Source organism: Cebidichthys violaceus, unplaced genomic scaffold, assembly GCF_023349555.1.
Source record: "Cebidichthys violaceus isolate CVI_PGR_0920_01 unplaced genomic scaffold, fCebVio1.0.p SCAF_14, whole genome shotgun sequence".
NCBI lineage: Eukaryota > Metazoa > Chordata > Actinopteri > Perciformes > Stichaeidae > Cebidichthys > Cebidichthys violaceus.
The window spans coordinates 3251729-3273528 of NW_027176307.1; the positions used below are offsets into that span (position 1 = coordinate 3251729).

At 38.5% G+C, this 21800-nt stretch overlaps 1 protein-coding gene across 2 annotated transcripts; it reads left to right on the forward strand.

Annotated features, from left to right (window-relative positions):
• Nucleotides 1-2571: 2571 nt before the first annotated feature.
• Nucleotides 2572-9386, forward strand: vgll2a (vestigial-like family member 2a). 2 transcript variants are annotated; one of them, XM_068708229.1, is made up of 4 exons: nucleotides 2572-2766; nucleotides 4191-4431; nucleotides 6372-6857; nucleotides 8936-9386. In XM_068708229.1, the coding sequence occupies exons 1-4, from the start codon at nucleotides 2689-2691 to the stop codon at nucleotides 8989-8991; spliced, it is 861 nt and encodes a 286-aa protein (XP_068564330.1). In that variant the 5' UTR covers nucleotides 2572-2688; the 3' UTR covers nucleotides 8992-9386. The 2 variants fall into 2 exon arrangements, with proteins under 2 accessions (XP_068564330.1, XP_068564331.1); XM_068708230.1 differs by having other exon boundaries at nucleotides 8728-8991.
• The last annotated feature ends 12414 nt before the right edge of the window (nucleotides 9387-21800 follow it).

A 21800-nucleotide genomic window follows, 5' to 3' on the forward strand; every position in this document is an offset into this window, starting at 1 on the left:
ATTATCAAAAGGATCATTTTGAAAGAGAAATAAGCTACTTTTGCTCAGTCACGGGCAGAAATCATGATTGGAGACTTCATGGATCAAAGGTTTGTGTAAAAAAAAGCTCAGTCTAAATGAATTGGTGTGACTGAAAAATTGCAAACTTGACATCAAAAGGTGAAACTGTTGGACAGCAGCCCTGTCTCTTCATTAACATATATGCTACTAATTTGAAAGAAACATAAAGCCATCCCTTATTTATATTTTTTTCAATCAACATATAAAGGGAATGTAAGTTGCAAAATATTTACCAAACATTTTTTTCATTTGTCTTCTTACAATATCTGCTTGTATTGACGAAAACATGATATTATTTTATGGTTATGTTTTGGCACTCAAGGCACTTGAAGTTACAGTTGGTTTAATCTGCAGTGGTGGAAGGAGAACTCAGATATTTAAGTGTAGAAATACAAAAGATTATTTGTTGATTATATTTGTGTATAATTACTCTGAATCTGCTAAGTAACTAAAGGCATCAGATCAATGTAATGCAGTAAAAGTACCTCTAAATTGTATGCACAGTACTTGAGTAAATGTACCTAGCTACTCTCCACCACTGCCTGTACTGTGGCTTGATAATTGTTGTTGGGTAAGTTGCCGATGACCTCTGACCGCAAGTAATAGCACCAAACTGGGAGCAAACTATTTGACCTTTGACCTCCAGAATTTGGGAGGCCACTGAGGGATTGTGGGACTTCATGGCATTACATTCCAATCATTGGTCGGCTTGATTTGTTTACTCATTTCAATTAGCAGCAAGTGCCAGTTGTTAGATTCTGAACTGTCCCGTCAAAGGGGAGACAAACTGTGCATTCTCTGAACGTCAGCCACAATGAATAAGACAGGAAACATAATGATCCCATATTTGAATCAGTTTAAAGAAAATGTTAGCATGAACATGCTGTCCATAAACGTACTGCTTATCATGCTCGCTGATCACTTTAGGATTTTCAGCTGAGAAAGCAAATGTATATGAGGATTTGTCTTTAAATTAAACATGTTCTCAATTAAAAATGGAGTATTATTGCAATATTATATTGGTACTTTTACTTTAGCAAAGGATCTGAGTACTTCTCGTGCCACTGCTCTACTTTATGTTTTAACAGTGGGTATTGGGTTGATTTGTGATTATGTAAAATGAAATGACATGAAAAATAGCTCTATCACTATCAACAGTGATACTGGCTCCCAATGATACATTGAGAAACCCAATTTTTGACTTGTGAGCTAATGTTAAATATGGAATATAATTTGAATCCGGAGGTTTTCTGGTCACACGAAAATCCATTTCCATAACCTTAGAATGAGTCTTTCATATCTATTTATGGTCCTCTTATGGAGCAGGCGGCCATTGTTTCTACATTGGCCCAGAGCCAACAAACCAAACACTGGCTCTAGATAGGGCTTTTCACGTTTTCGCGTCAGCCGCAGTAGTTCTCAACACAGAGAAATATCACCCGGGTCAGGGTGAACAAACTGATATTTCTTCGTCATTTTAGAGGCATTATATATGCTCTCAATTTTGCACCTGTAAGACATAATATTTGTTAAAAAGAGAAAAAAGAAAAGAGAAGCCAATACTAACTCTTTTAGGATTACTACATAAACGTATTGTAACACTAGCCATGCTTATGTTATAAAGAGAGCAATAATATCTAATTTACAATAGATTTTTTTGCTAAAAACACATCTGGAACATGATGGGTGGTGTTGATGATAAGCAGCATGGGACTACATGTCACTATTTTTAAACAGCCTCCATTTGCTATCCCCATCATGCATCCACTACAAATTTACAACTTTCAAAATAAAGTTCCAAAAAAAGGAAAAACTCATAGTTCAGAGGAGCTCTGATGTGTTTCCTCCCAGTGCCTATTAGTCCTACACCTGTCGTGAAATGGGGGCCAGTAGAGGATTTTCCAAGTATTTAATAACCTTGAAAAGGAAAAAGTAATAAATAAAATGAATGAAGAATTCAGGTGTTTATTAATTGTCTTATGTTGCATTAGATAAAGCTTGTGTAGCAAAATAATCCACTGCACACAAAGTTAAAAGCCTAGGAATACTGGACCTCTGAGTGAAGTTTGTTTTGCCACACTACTGTTTGCAAGGTCAAGAATGAACTTCCATGGTATAGATTATGCTTGAATGCTTAAATAAATCAATGGAGAAGTAAATTGTAACATGACCAACACCTTAAATAAATTAATCTACTGATAATAGCTTTGAATGCAGCAGCATTCATGTGAAATTGGCAAAATGTAAAAAAAAAAAAAAAAAACTGATACACTATTAAAATTGTTTTACTCTAGCTTTCTTTTAGTACATATTTTAGTTATATTAGCTTTATGGATGCTATGCTTACTTGTCCCGTAATTACAAGCCCATTAAGGAAGAGGTGGAGCTCTGGCCTCTGATTGGCGGGAGGGAGGCGTCAGGCTGGGTGTGTGGAGAGAGAGAGAAGGGTGAAGGGGGTTCCCCTCTGTGAGCCCGGCCGCAGTATAGTGCGTAAAGAGCGCAGAGCAGCGCAGCAGAGAGACCCTCATTGTCCACTGTGTCCTCCGCCGCCGGGATTACCGTTTCCTCTCCTTCTGAACAAACCTGCTCTCTAAATGAAGCTTGGTTCTTCTCCGTGATTTCTTCGCCATGAGCTGCCTGGATGTGATGTACAAAGTGTTTGGTCCTCAGCCTTATTTCTCCTCCTACAGCCCCTATCACCACCAGGTATGGATCATATATAATCTCTAGAGCTCATGCTCTATTTATCTCTGCACTGAGTACTTATGTGTAATCATGTAAAGAAAACTTTAACATGAATTTAGGTTTTTAAGTCCGCCAATTAAACCGTAATTCCATGCAAAACGGGATACTATTGACCATTCAGCCATTAGCTATGGATAACATTTATAAAACGTAGTCATTAAAGTTGTTCAGTCCTTAACAACACTTAATATATTCTATATCTCCAAAAAAAATCTTACTTGCAGAGAGGATCCAGCGCGGAAAGCGCAATGTAAAACTTTCTTTTGGATCACCTGTTCATTTACTTTAATACAACCGTGAACAGAACGTTTGTTCTTTTTCTTTAGTCAGGTTTTTGAAAGTCAAAAACAGAAAGTAAAGAAAAAAAGATGTATTTATTTTTTACTTAAAACAAAAAAAAAATACGCAGATGAGCTTTACTCAAGCCGAAACTGACGCGTTTCATCTTGCGTCGTATAGTTCCCTTACAAGTTTTTAAAGAGTTTCGGTTATAGAGAAAGAACTGTACTGCACTATAAATTGCCAACAGCATTATTCTCTTTACATCTTATTCCCATCCTTCTATTACGATGTTGAATGAGTTGAACCCATAATTTAGGATTAAAACCAATTATATGCCAGTAAACTGTTTGAGAGAGGCAGGTTTTTGTGAGGCCTTTCCAAACCTGTTAAAGGGTTTTTTCCACTCTCTTAAAACCTCTCAGTCAACATCCAGGCATATTTCACATAGTGCCAAAACTCACTTTGTCTGTCAACCAAACTGACTCTGGATCAGCCAGTTTATAACAAAGTTTTAAAATATCTATTTAAAAAAAGAATTTAGCAATATCTTTATAATCCCTTATTTTGTATGGTTTGTCTTATACATTTGTTGTTAATATTAATTATAAAATAACATTAAAGTTCCATGTCTTACTGTAACCTAAATTCATTTGTATGCATATAGTATAAGTAAAAAATTAAACGGAATATTTTTAAAAGTGAGTTTTTCAGTCGTGTGCACAAGCAATGAGGTGAGAAGTCATATGTGAAAATGATTGTACTCTACTAGATAGCATATATGTGTACTGCAAACAGTGAGACAGTGGTAAATTAAAAGACGGGTGCACTGTTAGGTGTAATTAGCGCTCATTAAAAGCTATCAATGTCAACATAAATGTAATTCTTTTCATTTTTAAATAACAGCCACTTGTTAACAAATCAATTTATCATCTTTTGTGTCAGTTTGAAAAAAAAAAATCTATGAGATTTAGAGGTCAAGTCTAAGTTTCAGTCTTTATATTATCTAAAACACCCGCAAAAAGTCTATACAAAATGATAGTGTGCCAACGGGACACTAGATAAACACACTTTCATGACACACACATACATCTACGTGTCCTCAGAAACTGGCCTTGTATACCAAAATGCAAGACCCCCAGGACAGTGGCAGCCGGCTCGGACCCCCAGGACCCCCGGCCATCAAAGAGGAGGACAAGGAGCTGCCGCCGGGAGCCGAGTACCTGAGCTCCCGCTGCGTCCTCTTCACTTATTTCCACGGAGACATCAGTGCCGTAGTGGACGAGCACTTCAGCCGAGCCCTGAGCCACACTTACCCTGCCCCAAGCAGCCACAAGGCCGTAAGAGGTGTGTGTGCATGTGTTCCTGTATGTGTGTCAGTGTTGTCCCTCAGTGTGTGTCTGTCAGCGTGGAAAAAGCCACTGAAAGACCATCTTGACCATCATCGGGACGTTCTATTTCTACAGGGAAATTCATGAAATGTTTTCATGAGTTTTGGGAAATTCTGGTGTGTTTTTGCTGTGAATGTGTGTAATTTGGGTCTCTGCGCTTTCTGATTTAATATTGTGGGACTGAGGCTGTTGAAAACCATGGTCATTTTCCCAGCATTCAGTAACTTTATCTTGGACTGTCATAGGTTTTCCACCAGGAAAATCTGATTAAATATCGTCATGTAAAGATAAAGGAGAACTTATTCCGGTGATGTTTCTACTTTACTCAGTAGAGTCAAGAGTTCAGATCTGAATTACAAAATCTTCCCTTTTGTGTAGAGTTGCACTGATGTTGGTTTTTGATGGCCACTGTACACTTGATTTGAAGCTGTTGCTCTGCTATTCAGTGTGTTTTAATTTGATTTTGAATATTTATATACTAAAACTCCCCTGAAACCAGAATAAGTTATAAAACTGTATTTAAACTTGTGTGAAAATCTAATCAAAATTGGATTGAGTTGAGGCTAGGGGTTATCCATAAACAAGTATGTGATTAATTAAACTCTATTTTTCACAGTGATAGCTGGCATTGGCTGAATACTATATTCTATATATAAATATAACAGCTGCCTTAGCTTTTGTTTATTATATTGGCTGTTACTTAGTTTGCTTCCGCTCTGACTTTGTGTTTGAGTTTAATACAAAGTTAAATCAAATAGTGAGGTGGTGGAAATATCGCATAGCAAAAAGAGGAGTGTATGCAATGAAATACCTTTACAGCGGTTGGATTTGGGAAATGCTTTTATTTACTTCATTTTTGGTTCATTTTATTTCTCTTCAATTCGAGTGCTGCATGTGCTTAGTTATATGTAAAAGGAATTTTACAATTTTAATCAATACCACAGTTAAAAGTATTTCCCGGGAATTTCTCCATGTTTTTAGATTGCTTTGTGCCAGTGCTTCTGTCACAGACTTTGATCTGTCGCAAATCCCGTAAACTGGTGATTCTTTTATTATTGATCGTATTACTGATCTCTTCAGCTAGAGCAGTTACAGAATGCTGAAATAAAATGACCCCCCATGTTCAAACTTAAACTTTTATATAAATATAAAGGTGTGATAATAACTCATACAGATTTATGTCTTTATAGTATTCTTGGTATGTTTATACTCTTAGTTAACAGCCAACTTTCTCTTTTTTTCATCTCCTTTCTCGAGCACCTTTATGTAATCTAGCAACTTTTGAATCCAACCAGAAACAAGAAAAGGCAAAAAATTAGCACAAAGATTTTGCAGTGGTTATCAGTGTCAATAAGGCAATCATTTCTTGATGAGGAGTGTAGTTTAAAAACTTTAATATAAAAGCCCTTTTTTCAAGCCAACCAAGTATTATTATTACTCTGCATGGGGATATACAATAGATATTCTCTCTAAACTATATACATCTCTGTATAATATAAAATTACAACCATAAAGTTGTGTTAATTATTTCTAGGGCTGTAGCTAATGATTAGTTTCACTAATGAATAGATCCATGCATCTATTCATTATTTTCTTTAATGTATTTCTTCCATCAACAGTCCAAATACTAAAGATAATACATTCACAATGATACATAACAATAAGAGAAAAGCAGAAAAATAACATTTAAGAGTCACTCACTTGAAAATCAGGAATCAATTATCAAAGGTTTTCTTCTTTTTTGTCAGTTAACGTTAACGCCAAAAGACAAACAAGCAAGTAGACTGTTTTGATAAGAATTCCTTGTCAAACTATTTCTGAAGGCAAGAATGAAGCTTCAGCCTCAGTAAACGAGCTTCCTTTATAACGTACCTGTGTGGATTTCTGTCCTCATAGATGGATCATTCCCAATGAGCCAGAGAAGTTTCCCTCCGTCTTTCTGGAACAGCTCCTACCAGCCGTCGGTCTCCTCCACATTGGGCAGCGCTCTGTCAGCTCCCCACACAGAGCTCCCATTCCCTGGGGACCCGTACTCCTCCGCCTCCTTGCACAGCCACCTCCACCAGCCCAGCCCCGACTCCTGGCACCCATCCCATCACCACCACCATCACCACCATCATCCGTACTCATTAGGCAGCCAGGGCTCAGCATACCCACGTCCGGGAGTTCACGAGATGTATGGCACAGCGTTCGACCCGCGTTACAGCTCTCTGCTGGTGCCATCAGTGAGGCCTCATCACCGACTGACGTCCGGCAGCTCGGTACCGGGGCCCAGCGCCTCACCGTGTGACCTGGGAGGGAAGGGGGAGTCTGGAACAAGTTCGGCCTGGAGCGGTGCCTTCACCGGAGCTGGAGCAGAGCTCGGACTCAACATGGACACAGGTATTGTCATTGCTTTATGAAAGGTGTAGTAGAATATCAGAGTGCTTTACAATCTGTGCAGGACACATCCTTTTTATATAAAGAAAAACTTAATAGGGAGTAAAAAAGAAAGAAACCTCAGGAAGATCGACAGTGGAAAAATTCCTCTTCTCTTTGATAGATATACAAAGTAGACAGAAACAGCAAACGTAAAATTGTGGAGAAACAGGATGACATCATCTGTCATCACTCAAACTTAGTGGTCTTCTTTTTTTGCCAATTCTAATCTAAAACCTGAAAGTTTCAACAGCAAGCACAGGCATTACTTACATGTATTTTCCCTATTATGTTGTGTTGTCAAATGTTAACACTGAGATTAGTTCATGGTAAATGCTTTATGTACAAAGTATAGGACTATGACACCAGAGACCGGAGGTCACATCCAGAGTCTGTGGTTAAGTTTAGGCATCAAACGCACTTTGGTTGTAGTTAAATATTGTGTTTCAGAAATCAATTCACTGTGAACTGTGAAAGTTATTGGGAACAACCCCAAAACATAAAATTATTTAAATTGATGGACATTAATTATCAGATATGTAGCAGTTTCTTGGGTATAAAAAGTCAAACGACAGAACAGGAATGTGCTCATGTTTTTGGTGAACGGTTAACTGAACGTATCCATTGGCAACTAATGAAAGTGAACATGAGAGATGTTGCGTTAACGACGCACTGAGTAATTACGGCACAACTGGTGCATTCAAGGGAGCGGAGACATCAGTCACTGTCTATTCCATCTCTGCAAATTCTCAAAAGTCAACTTGATAAGCTCTTCCTCATCAAAGTGCCATGCTGACATTTGTGCACGTCTAGCAGAAATTCTTCTTCAGGAGCAACAATGCTTTGATGATTTCTCTGCCATCAGATTACATGCACACACCTGGTTAATATGTGTCTGGGATTTTACATGCCATAGCATCCACCGAGTTGAAAAAACAACAACAAATAAACATGAACTAGTTCATAGGCCTGTAAACGTATTGTTCAAAATTCAAAATGTAAACTCTATTCTGTGTGAAGTGAACTCTCTTGTAAGATGTGAACTTGCACAACACTGGTAATATTTCACACACTTGGACTGTGACAAGATGTGAAAAGTTGTTTGGTGACTGCACACCAAAAATTAGCTGGCATTTGGAAAACAAGATGACATCATACTAATCTCTAACGATATTAAAGTGCAACCAATGTTTATACATATGTACGTTCTCAGGAGAACCACCAGGTGTGGTCCAAACATTGAAATGATTGGAGTTTCGTGTGCGGCCATTTCATCTTCAACAGATGTGAAAACCACCATTGAAAGCAGCCAAAAGCTTTGCAAATAGCGACAACGAAGTTAAGCTGACACCTGTCGTCATTGATAACAATCAGAATTGGATGCATTTTCACTATTCCATATTGACAAAGTAAAAAACGTCCTGCTTGTTTGGGCCAACACCTGTCTGTTAAATGCACACCATTCAGAGAACTCATTATTATTGTTGAAGTGTTTAAATGAAAGCAGCAATAAAGACATTCAGTATGACCATGCAACATGAAAGCATGAAAACCAGATTTAAATAAAGATATTTTTTTCTCCCCCCCTGCCCTGCCTCAGATCAACTTACCACAAGTGGTTTGAACCAACAAACTGACTGTCAATCAGCACTTTAACACCAGCTGTAAACTTCCTTTTCTGTTGCTGTCTTGCTTTCGTTCCCTCTCTGCCTCGGGCAACTCCTCCTGCTTTTATCAACAAGACATTTTCGCTTCTTGTTCTAATCTCCCTTTTCTTGCCTTTTCTTTCCTTCCACTGCCTTTTCTTTTCCTCCTTTCTTTCATCCTCTCTCAGGTCTGCAGGCACAAGATAAGAGCAAGGATTTGTATTGGTTTTAGAGACTGCTGAGACTCTTCCCCCCCACTTCACTCCTACTTCAGCTTTAGCCTCTTTCCTCCACTCCTGCTGTTGCTCTGCTGATGTTATGGGATGACTGACAGAGAAACTGAAAAATCAGTCACGCGGCAGTTTTGTGCTGTAACTGCTTCTGGTCTACTTGCAGCTCGGTGTTACGGAGGCCTGTGCAGCAGCAGCAGCAACGCAGCCCTGCTGAGCTGAATGCCGACAGTGTGGATACAAAACGAGCGTGGAAACAAAAGTGGACTCGCGTAGGAGAGACAGAGAATCTGATCTTGACGGATGTGGACAAAGACAAGACTCTTTGTGCTTCTGTAACAGGCAGGGACAACATTCCTAAACTGGAAAAAAGTTGGGGGACAGACGGACAGAAACATGTGTTGTCAAACTCTAAAGACAAGCGCTTGAAGACTTGGCAGGACTTGCCTCACTGGGACAACTGGGCAACAGACGCTGGGAGTGTTGTGGCTGGAGGAAAGGCCGTGTTGGTGTTGAGGAGGCCGCACAGCAAGAATTTGGCAGACTGTGAAGGCAGAAGTCCAAACACTTTGGTTTACATGGAGTATTGGTTCAATGTCAACTGAAAAACACTTAGTATTTTGTGGCACTGTAAAAGTTAAATTAAACAGTTTTGACTGATAACAAAAGATATTTAAGTAATGATTTCACAAAGTGTTTCCAATAACAGCTGCAAACAACTTTAGCTGTGTCCCAATTACATATGTGTACGAACTCTAAGCAGTTCAGTTTTAGTTTATATTATGCTTTAGTTTTAAGCATATGGAAAGATAAAGTGGCCCCAAAAAAGTCAGTATGCGTACGAAATAGTGTGCAGTTGATGTACACTATTGTCCTGTAATGCAATGTACACAAGTTCACAGTGTATTAATTTATATCTACCATAAAGTACAGCATACAGATACTGTTTATTTGACTAATGATTAACAATTTTGATAATCAGTTCATGATTTAAATTAAGAGACACAAAACATTTGCTGCTCAAAGCCTCTCACATGTGCAGAATTGCTGCTTCTGTCGGTTTTAAATGATTGAATACTGCACTGATGGTCATGCAAAACAAGCAATTTAAAGATGTCACCTTGGGGTTATGATTTTCAGGATTCAGATAATAGATAAAATTATGAAAATTATTATCAGCCCTTATTTAAATATTATTCAAACTGTATACATGCTCACTGCAGAATGATGACACCTGCTTATTTTGGTTGTATCCTTGAGTCACAGAAGAGATGAGCACCATAGTCTAAAAAATCTCAGATGTTAAGAACTTTCTATGTGGTTGGATTTTTTTCACGTGCACATTTGAAAAACCCTGCAGCAGCTGAAGAACAACTATTTCCTGCGTCCATGTAGAGTGTCATCAACTTCTATTCAATGTAAAACTGTTTGATGGGCTCAATTGGTTAAACAAAGCCTTTAACCTACCGCAGACACAATGAGGAGGGATATTTTGATTGAGAATAATGCTAACTGGGGCAACCGCCATCACACCTGAAACATCTCGCTGACTGTGTCAACAAAAGAAATGCAAACCTCAAACTAGTGGCTGCTGAGAGAGAGAAAGAGGGGAGGGGTCCTCTGATGAATGAGGAGAACGACGGCTATTTGAAGCCACTTGACTCTTTCTCTCCCTGCTCCCATGCAGCTGTCAACGACAACTGCTCTTCAACTCAGTGAACACACACACACACACACACACACACACACACACACACACACACACACACACACACACACACACACACACACTTGTCTTTATGAGTTAGTGTAAACCATGATTTTTGAGTTCTATGTGAAGGCCTCTGAAGCTAGAATGATCCAAAAATCAAACCAACAAAAAATAAATTTTCTGCTATAGTTGTGGGGACCGGCCCCTGTTGCTAGGCAGATTTAGTTCACTGTACTCAAACAATAGACCAGTTCCAGTTAACCCCAACCAACTCAGCATCAAACAGTGTTGATGGGAGGTCTTAGCATTTTATTTTCAAACTGACTCGGTAATGTCACTGCGTTGACATTATTTGCCTTTGATATGATTACAATTTTGATATGTTGAAACCAAAACTGATCAAATACACTTTAAACATTGTTCTATGAACATAGCATTATCATGTCAGTAAAGGTACATTACTCTAGTTGGAATATGGTTTAACTATTTTTGTTGTTATTCAAAACTTCCATATTTGGCTTTAACACGTAATACCAGAAAGAATAAATGTATCATTCGGCAAGTCCAATAAGCTTACAATTAACCTATTTACTTTTTTTTTTTTTTTTTTAAACTGAAAAGATCTACTTCAGTAAGTATATAATTTAGCCACTCTTTAAACACCCATACATTGTGAATACATTTGTTTAAGATTTTCCTGCATAGTGCATCAAACACAAGCTAGTATTAATTAATGTCATGAGACTTAAAACAAGAGGCAATGCCAGAATGACTTATTAGCAGCATAGAACTAAACTGATTACATCCTAAGCATGTTCCATTAGACAAATTGGCAAGTCATCAAAAGCTGGTTGCTGGTTTTGTTTAACAAAAAAATGTGGACACTGCCAGCTCTCAGCTGTTTTTGGCAGACCAGATTATGGAGATCCAGCTGCTGATATAACAAGAACCAACGTATGAAAATTACTCAAGTTTACAGAGTTAATTTTTATTTCTATAACTGCACTTTATTAAGAGCTGGATCAACGACTTCCTTAAACAATTTTCATAACACAATACTTGCCCAACTGCTTATTATAGTACATGAAAATGAAGAACAATGGTTTCCTTTTGTGAAATGTGATTGAATTGTAGACTTGGTTCTTCAGATCTTTCCAAAAACCGATGCTAAGCACTCGTTCTGCTTCAACTGCTTAAAGGCATAATTCTTAAATTGAACTCCAAAGCATGCAATTACGTTTATTTTGACTTATAGTGGATTTGTACCTGAAACGATCGCTTGTTTTTTCTATGTTCATTAATATTGAATGTGTTGCTTGTCCAAATTCAACCAAATTCAACATGGCACTCCCTTGGGGTCCCAGCACTATGCCCACCAAGTGTAAAGTAGATCGTTCTTGAGTTTTAAGAAGGACATACACACAGATCGACAGACAGAGATTTGCTTTACAGCTGGATAATGTCTGGTTCCTCTTCAGTACTAAAAAGAACATGTCACCTCAGCATTACCAACAATGAGTATTATCATACTGACAGATACTCTAACATACCATATCACAATGCTCTTGCAATGAACCTCAAGTTATGTTCATACCTGAATCTTTGACTTGGCTCGAAAACCCTCTTTGGCCTCTTTCCTTTGGAGGATCCTTCAAGAGAAGAAAAACAGCAAGAGACAAGACAGGACAAACGAGCAGAGGGAAACAAAAATAAGGAGACAGGTGAGATGTTTACCTGTTGTCTCTCTCCTTTTGAGGTTGTCCCTCGTTAGTCTAGTTGAGTTCCTTTGAGTCACAATGTCTGGTTCTTCTACAGTAATAAAAAGAACACGTCACATCAGATTTAACTCCAATTTCTCCAATATGAGTGCATAAAGTAGTGTTGCTCAGATTTGGGCTGTTGTCCATTATTTTGAATGTTGTTGGTTTAGGTCCTGGAAATTCCGGTCCGCATGTGGAAGTGTGCTTGATCAACACACCAAACTCCAAACTTGAGGAGCAGAGCAGAGCTTGCACGGCACACTAGTGTGAAATAATGTAGCATTTTTTACGTTATCACAACTAAAAGAAGCTTTTTCTCCTGATCTCGAGCACACCATCCACAGGACCTGTATTTGGCAGATGATTTTTTTTTTATCAGTGTTTGATGTCATTAGTTAGTGGATCCAGACCCAGATGCCGTTGTATCTCGATCCTGGACCTACAACCAATAGAAAATTGAGAATTATTACGACGGAGCACTTCTAATTTTACCAGCGCAGCTTTTCTAACCTTTACGGCACTCGTTCAGCAATCCAGGAAACACACCAACCAATTATATGCGTTGTAAATCACATCGTGTGATGCTACTCAGCCAATCAAATATATGTATTCCGATAAGCATTGCAATTCCAGTTAGATTTACACACACGAGGGAGTCAGGGCTAGAGACCAAGTAGTCAGAGAATATCGTGAGTCAGAGAAGTTATTTCACATGGCATTTTCCAAAAAGAGAAATGTGAATGGACAGACTCCTAAATGTCAATTCTTCCCACGGCAGTTCAAAACCAGTGTGTCTCATATGTTCAGAGACCATGACGTTTATTAAAAGCGGTAATGTGAAGAGACAAAGCACACATCTTTTAAGCAAATGCATCCACTCACATCCGAAATGAAAGCACAGAAAATAAACAATCTTAAAGCCCAATATGATCAGAATCCTAACACATAATTCCCTGCCCTACAATGATGTAGACAGACAGGGGAATGAGGCTGAAACAAGTGGTTTCAATAACAACCGATAAAGTCCCTGCACACAAATTTCTCTACAAGAATATAATATCGTGGCTTTTTTGATTGAGATCACTTCACACCTGAATTAACTGAATTTAAAGTTGCAGGACAATTCAGTTCAATTCATTTTTCAAAAATTAAGTACTTTATTTTAAGATTTTTTATAAGCTTTCTGTTATGTAATTTATTCTTAAATGCAGCCCTTATTGTACTTGAAACGAGAGAAGAACCTAGATGTATTTTTAGATTATGTATTATTTATAATTCATCCAGTTCACTTTGAAAACTGACAATAAATATTGTTCAGATATTATTCAATTGAACTTTTGAGGCTACTTCAAACGGCACAATTCGGAAAAGTTCCTCAATTGCACTAACAGGTTTTTTCGCTTGAGGTGTTTTTGCCTTTGTCGAAATAGAGTTGATACACTAAATGGATTATGGAAACACCTTTGTCAGATAAGTTCTGACATAGTGAACATTAAACTCACATGACTGATGAGCTGTTTCTGCTATATTTTAGCCTATTCGCTCCAAGCCGGTTGATGTCTACTTTGAATTTATTTTTTGCAATATTTCAAAAGTTTGCTCAAAATTGAATGGAAACACTAGGCTCATTCGAGATGAGCCAATCCTGTGCAGAATTGATCACCGGCGATCGACGCACAATGCATGCCGGTTAGATTTGTGCCCGACTTGATCCCGACTTGCTTTGACGTCTTGAACGCGTGGTCAACGATAACCTCACGAGAGCGAGGCGGCCGCAGATTTTAGAGCCAGGCGCTGCAGTTGCTTTTCACCGACTGCATGACCCCAGGGCATGATGGGAAACGCCTGACTGTTGCCGGATCAAAGAGCTGATTGGCTCTTAGATTTGACAACAAACACCACGTTTTGTAGAAAATCCTAATTTTCTGTGTAATTATAATATTTAATGCCCGATTGTTGGCTATTATAGTCCCATGTTGAACAACAAAGGTTTAATTAAAAAAACTATCTTTTGTGATTGATAATAATAACGCTTATTTATGGAAACATATCAAAACAAGCAACAAGTGTTTCACAGGCAGACAAAAAAAGAACAAAAGATAACATACAATGCAAATACACGCACATTTCAACATTTACAAACACATACGAGGTCTGTAAACTACAAGTAGCCTACAGATCGGATCTAACAGGATGTAACGGTTTCTTTGACTTCCTGTTTATTCTTTGAAGGCGGCTGAAAACTATCCGACTTAAGCTCAGTTTTTTGTCAACGCCCCCTGCTGCTACCGCCTGCTCTCGTCTACTTTCCAGGTGAGGCGCAGTTCATCTCGAATGAGCCTACTCCTATTGTCCCTGGCTGCAATCACTCATTCAGTAGACAGAAGGTGCTAAAACTGGAATTAGTTTGTGAGGACACACTTGGCTTGGAGCTAGTAAAGGTTCTGATCCTCTATCTGCTCATAATTGTAGTATACAACTTTGGACTCCTGTACTTGGTGAAAATGCTTTTAAAAACAGGAAATGTATTTGTATGTTTTCCCCAAATTAGTGTCACATTTATTGTGCTGCAGCATTGAAAAGAGGCACAGTAATACAACACTGTTTGTACACTGATGTTTAAAACATCAGTGTACAGTACTGATGTACAAGCAAAATCCTCTCCAGCAGTCCCCGAGTTGAATGAGTAGTGGTTGGATTTTGATATTTGACATCCTTTTGAGAGGATCAGAGCACTCACAGCACAGCACAAAGCAAAGATTCAAGAATGCAAAAAAAAAAAAAAATCAAATATGGACAAAAGCAAGACCTAAAGCCATGCTTCTGGTCACTAGACCAAAGGCAAGAGACCCTTTTCACAGCAGACAATTTTGTATGCCACAACAGGAAAAGCACAGGTGTAACTGATCACATTAAACCGCCTGTTTTCCATTTAGTTGAGCTACTTTCAGGGTCGTGGCTTACTGGGACACTTGATTCCACTGAGCCATCATTATCAAAATGTGTTTCACCTGTGCTTCTCCCGCCTATATTAACACTGAAACAGGTTTTTCCTGCTGAAATCATTCCTCCTTTGTGCAATCAAGACTTTATAGAAAACTAATATGAGGCTTCAACAGTCAATCTGATTCCAAATTATTTTAATATTAGAACGATAAAAAGAAAAAAAGGTGATAAAAAGTGATAAAAGAGTTTCTTTTGTTTGAGATACAGTAAAACAAAAGGACGTCAATTTCAGCCATATGTTCTGTTTCTCAGAAGCTGAAGGCGTGTGTTTGAATTAGTTTCAGCTGAGAGCGAGACAGCTGTGGATTAATACCGACTTCTGACTTGAGTGATGACAGACAAGAGAAGGGTGGAGAGGAGCTGTTATTCTCTATTGCTGTCAATACCCACGAACACACCACCTTCTAGTCTTTCTTTTCACTGTTAGCTCTCTGCAAAGATTTTTTTTCTTGTTTCTTCCTTGTGAGATTTAATTCAGCGCTCCAGCAGAAAGGATGGTATGGCGCTGTGTTAATTGTGTGAAATGCAAGGCTGAGGTTAAGGACAAGAGCTGCCCCTTAATCAAAGCACAGAGAGGGAAAAATACATTGATTCATCAGTGTATTTCAGTAAATTGTTTCTGAAATAAACAGTTATACCTCAATAGTTAGCATTTTGATGTTTTTTCTTCTCTTAAGCTACATCAGTTCTCATACCAAGAAGACATTTATAGAAATCATGCTAATAAATGATGCCTCATGTTTTTTTTCTTGCAATTAATTCACACATCAATACAATATTTTTTTCAAACTGTTGTTTTTGTCATAAATATAATTTCACACAGAATACAAATATTACACGGCAAAAAAGAGACTTTTTCTTAGCTTTTGCTCCAAGAATAAAGGTATCAACCAATCACGTTGATTGGTACGGACACACTATAGTGTACAACAACAAGGAGGCTCCATAATGAGAACCAAGACAGCAAACTATTACTTCTTGCAACCTTGACAAAGGCAACGCCTAAGAAGTGAACATGGTCATAGTGGCATCACCCATTGGTTTGTGGACTGCAGTTGGGCTTTTTGGCCGTCGACATCTTGGTTTTTGCAAACAGAAGAAAAACAAGAGGGTAAAGCTATACACTAGGGTCAACTACCAATGCCGTGGTAGCAACCTGTCAATCACAAGGTAGCCACCCCCTGAAGCATACCCTGCTTTATGGTCTATTTTACTATAAATGGGACCATAATTGACTTAATGATCATCATGCTATATTGAAGAAGACTGGGAACTAGCGATTGAGAACATAAACTCCTGAATCAAGTGAAAAGTTGGATCATTTCCTCATAGACTTCTATAAAATCGTATTTCTTCTGCAACCAGAGGAGCCTTTCAAGGCATTGGCTTCACTTTTTTGCATTTCTCTAGGAGGAAACTCAACAAAATAGCTTACCGTAGCTTCTGCTATAAAACAATTGACCGCAGACAGACTGCCAGATGTTGGATCCGGTAGGTGGACCTCTGCCTTCGCAAATCTATTTGAACATTTTGTTGAAAATGTTTTGCAACTGTTGTAAATTCACATCACTGCCAGTATGAATAGTTCTGATACTAAATATTTGCACGCTAGTATTTATCATTTTCTTGTTGTTTATTCGTCACGCCCAGTGTGTGTAAAGGCCCTTATTTTCTACATTATATTAGTTGGAAGTCTGGAAATATAAAGCTGCATTAATCAATATCTTTCTATTAACAATCAATCAAATGACTAAATGCAATAATAAAGGGCTCACGCATAGTAACAAACGCGTAAAGAATAGTCAACACTGCAGCTCTCACTTTTTAAGCTTCTTTTAGCTCATTGTTTTGGTTTTACGCCAAATTTACTTCATGAATCAGTCTTGTCACTCTCATCAACCATGTTTCCAGCAGCAGCAGGCAGCTGTTTTCAGCAACAACCCACTTCTACTCCTAAAACCATGTGGCTTGATGCGACAAGTTCAGGCTTGTTCAGTGGTCGCTTCGAAGTAGGGAAAGTGGATACCAAAAAAAAAAGAGAAAAAAAACATTTTATCCCAACATTCTTCTGGAAGTCATAATCATCACTGGTTGATAATACATTTTTAAAAAAAGTAAGAGCGTGAATTTTACATGTGTCAAAGTGTATGAGATAGACAAAAAGACATTTAACAACTCTGGTAAGTGCCTGACATTCATTTTACCTTAGCACAACAAGATAAAATGTTCAACATCTCGTCAAGGTAAAAGAAATCCTCTACTTCTGCTTCCAGTCTAACCTTGTACCTCTATCCCACTTGTTTTCCATCCCTCCATCCTTTGGCCTGTGATCTCTGTCTTTAGAGCAGATCAGAGCTAAGTGAAGCTATCAGGTTTCTCCTCCCTTGACGAATGTTTACAGGAGAGACGGAGCGGAACAGCCCTTTAACAATGCCGAGTGAATCCTCCTGCTCTTTTCTGCAACATTCCCCACATTTCTACCTCAGGCTTAGCTACAGTTATTGTGGCAAGAAGAAAGACACAAGGGAAGAAGTATAGAATGATGGACATTTTGTTGCAAACTCATGGAAAGAGAGCGTGACTCACTGAGAGAGAAGCCGAGAATAAAGATAAAGGCCATTTACACCATTATAATTCCGACAAGCACAGAACGTTTTCCTTATCTTCATGAAGTTGCAAGTAAGCTGAATTATCAGTGTCAAAGTAATAGCTCTCAACCAAGTTAGCAGTAGTTCTATGGATGGTAATAAGTGATTTGTCGGCACTTGGTAGCATTGAAAACAAGTTGTGAACACAACGTTGACATATAATCAGCTTTTAAGTTGGCTACTGCAGTGCCAGTTCATGGCTTGGCCTTTCTGAGGGCATGCCTGTAGGGAAGGGGCAAATTGATTTGCTGTTCGCAGCGTTATCGTGGGACGTAGCCGTTCAGAACATGCCGCTGTTAGGAGTGGGTCAATCACACGGCCCCCGGACCTGCTCGTCGCACATTGACTCAAGGGAAGTGAGGAAGAGTTTGTTTGTAATGTTAGTATATCCAGCCACCAGCAGCATTTTTTCCTTTAGTGCGACCACTTCAGTTATGTGTTCACTTATTAAAGTGATAAGTTGAATTCCCAATTGGCTAAAGTGTCCAATGGCAAGAGGCCTATTATTAATATCACAGTCTTTTTGGTGACTGATTGATTTCATTGGCTTTAGACGATAAAAAAAAATTCTGAATAAAACAGGCAGATTTGTCATAGACTATACTGCTCTTCCAACTCACACTGAGGAGCGACTGATTGTTAAATACATCCTTCACTAGACTCTCACACACTATGTGACACATGAGGATAATCCCCAGTAGCAGCTACAGTGTACTGTATGCCTGCACATTGAGTTCTCATTAAATCTACAGATGGCAACAGATGTTTACGAGAATGTTTTTGTTCAAAATCTGATATTGTAGAAACATTTCCTGCCTACTTAGTAAGAAATGTGTATCATGCCATACTTTAGTTTTCTTTCTTATTTCATTGATGAAGGTGATACTGACTTTTAAAAATAAGATCTAGTCCAGTGACCATTGATTACATTTGATTATATATTTACTGTATAGATAAATACTATGGTGGTGTAGGTGGAGTTAATACCTTACAGCCTTTTGTAATAATCTACACATCATTTCAGTTACGTGTATTGACAGTTTGACATTTTCCCAACAAAATACAGCTAGAGGAAAATTTTGGGGAAAACACTCTTCTAAAAATTGCAAACTTTATCCATTAGCAGCTTAAATCCCCCCAAAATATCAGCCTTCAAACATCCAATACATCAGTCCAACACCAGCATTCATATGTTTTGATTGTGCACATGTTTGAATGCCATAATGGAGCAACACTGACCAAATGTCAGTGACATTCAGTTTGTCCTTTTTATTCTCAGGATGTCAGATGACAAAACAAACACCTTGCATCAACTAACACAGTAATGTGCTGCATTTAAATAAATAATTTAAAATGGTTGATCTGCTTGTCATGAGCCCACAATGAACCGACGGAATGCGTTCTCCGTTTAAGTGGAGGGGCCAGAGTCAAGTGGAAACACAGCTGTGGTTCTTGTTGTCTAGGCTCTGACTGCCAGAACTGTCAGCTGTGGGGTAAAACAAATCCTGGTGCTGAATATACACTGACTGATTTTATTGAGGTTTGTTTACCTCCCACATTCTTGATTTCCATCAATTTCAACTAGAGGAGAAGTGGAAACTGTAACAGCGTGGACAGACTCACAATTGCCAAAATAGCTCCTCAGGGACAAAAAGTATTGAGCTGCAACACATTAGTTTCATTTCACATAGTTTTATACCTCATTTGAGGAATATAGGACTATCCTGATTAAATTGTAGGCGAGTTCCCATATATTATGCAGATTGAGATACAGAACTAGCTAGCTGAACAAATATCTTTCATGCTTTCAGGAATGGGACATTTTGGAAGTTCGAGGAGTAACCACTGGGCAACACTGCCTGAGCAGCACGTGGAATAGTGGAACCTTGTATTTTTTATTTCGGCACCCAAGGTTATAGTAGCCACAAGGCCTGCCATGAGAGGATATATATATATATATAGAGAGAGAGAGAGAGAGAGAGTCTCCCACAATAGTCGGATAAAGTATCACTTCTTTCAAACGTCAACAGTGCCTCGCACAATCAAACCGCGCACACACTTGAACAGAGAACACTCCATGTCTCAGCCTGGACCTCCGGACTACTGGGAGGTAACACTAAACAAACACAGACTTACCTGGACAAGTAACCTGAGAGCAGACCCACCTTGAACCCCCTACCTCCATGACCCTCCTCCCCCACCACCACACCATTTCCTGCCTGAGTCCCACAAGCATTAGCAAACACCACCATGGGGCCTCAGGGTGTGTGTGTGTGTGTGTGTGTGTGTGTGTGTGTGTGTGTGTGTGTGTGTGTGTGTGTGTGTGTGTGTGTGTGTGTGTGTGTGTGTGTGTGTGTGTGTGTGTGTGTGTGTGTGTGTTCTTGATGGAGCAGAGGACCAAACAGGTATAGGGAGAGGGGATGAAAAGTGATTGGTGAGGTGTGAAGACAACCAGAAATCTGGTTAGACAGATGATCTCTGGCCACAAAAAAAAGTGTTGTAGAAGAAGGAGTTTAAAAGGATTTGGTCACTCTTTGTCTGAAGTATTTTTAACTTAGATGGGGGGCAGCAGTAGCCTAAAGGTTGGAGATCACAGGATCGTTGTTTCAAATCCCGCAAATCCTACTACCTGTGAGGAATGTTTGAGTTAAGAATTAAAAACCTATAATCTTCAAAGAAATGACAGCTGTGAAAATGTTAGATTTTTAAGGTGCACTGGTCTAGGTTTTATTGCATCAATAAAGAGGAACGAAAAAAGCGTTTAAGCTTTTTGCCTTTAGTGGCGCAAGAAATAAATTACTTTATACATTTAATAGCTGTTGAATAATCATCAAATTCACCTTGTCCACCTTAGATTTGTTCCAGCTGGAGTCTATTCCATCCATCCATTCCTCTTTTATCTATTCCCACTTATCCTTCAGGGTTGAATCCTGGCTTACAATCACACCTATGTGAAACCAATTTCTTTTGACAAGAAGTTATTATTTGAGAAAGTTCACAGTAAGGGCCGGTGAACATGGGGTCGCCTAAATGTGACATGAAGGACCTCAGAGCAAATCTATGATTGAGGGATTGCCTCCACACAGCATACAATAGTTGTATTTACAGCTTGTTTCTGCTGCCCCAAGTGGCCAAAATATCAGTTAAACGTACAAAACATTCACATTTGTTATTACATTTTATGTAAATATGACACATATTTTATTATTCCAACACAATTTAAAAAATATAACTATGTAAACAAGAGTTATAGCAGTGAATGCAATTTAATTATCGATAGTAAAACAAATGTATTGTGTAAAATGTTTTTTCAAAGTTGAAGAACACAAGATACAGTTTCTCATCAGTAAAATGATTACAGGCTCATCAACGGTTTCAAAGAATTGTATCATCAAGCTCAAAGAGTTTTCTTAGCACCCCTTCAAAGTTGATATATTGGAAAAGAATGATTTGCACCTGACAACAATGATATTCCCATATTAAATGTAAAATACTGATCGAATGACTTGATGGAAATCTTAAGAAACAACTGTCAGATGTAATTGTAAAATGTACTATATTTTCCTCCAGAAATGTAGTGAAGGAGACGTACAAAATAGTATAAAATAATCTTAAGACCAAATTGAAAACCCTAAAGAAGCAGTACTTTACTGTATTAAAGTACAACGTCTACAGGGAATCACAGAATCTTAAAACAGTCAAAAAAGACCTGAAACCCAGCAAACGATGAATTAGTCACTGAAGACATAATGACAGGTATTTGCCATGTGAGTAAACACAAAACACTGATCACATTCTGTCTCCATCAACCCAAACCTGAAGCCTGAAGTAGCGTGTTAAGCTTCAGCCTCTGAGTCTCTGCGTGTGGAGTGTGGGAGAACAGGTGGGCATAGTTTCTGTCAAACA

Bases quoted from the DNA above. Each gene is read 5' to 3' on its own strand.
- vgll2a (XM_068708229.1), top strand. From the start codon at position 2,689: ATGAGCTGCCTGGATGTGATGTACAAAGTGTTTGGTCCTCAGCCTTAT. The intron at 2,767-4,190 runs GTATGGATCATA...ACGTGTCCTCAG, and splicing joins ACAGCCCCTATCACCACCAG to AAACTGGCCTTGTATACCAA. The intron at 6,858-8,935 runs GTATTGTCATTG...GTCTACTTGCAG, and splicing joins CGGACTCAACATGGACACAG to CTCGGTGTTACGGAGGCCTG.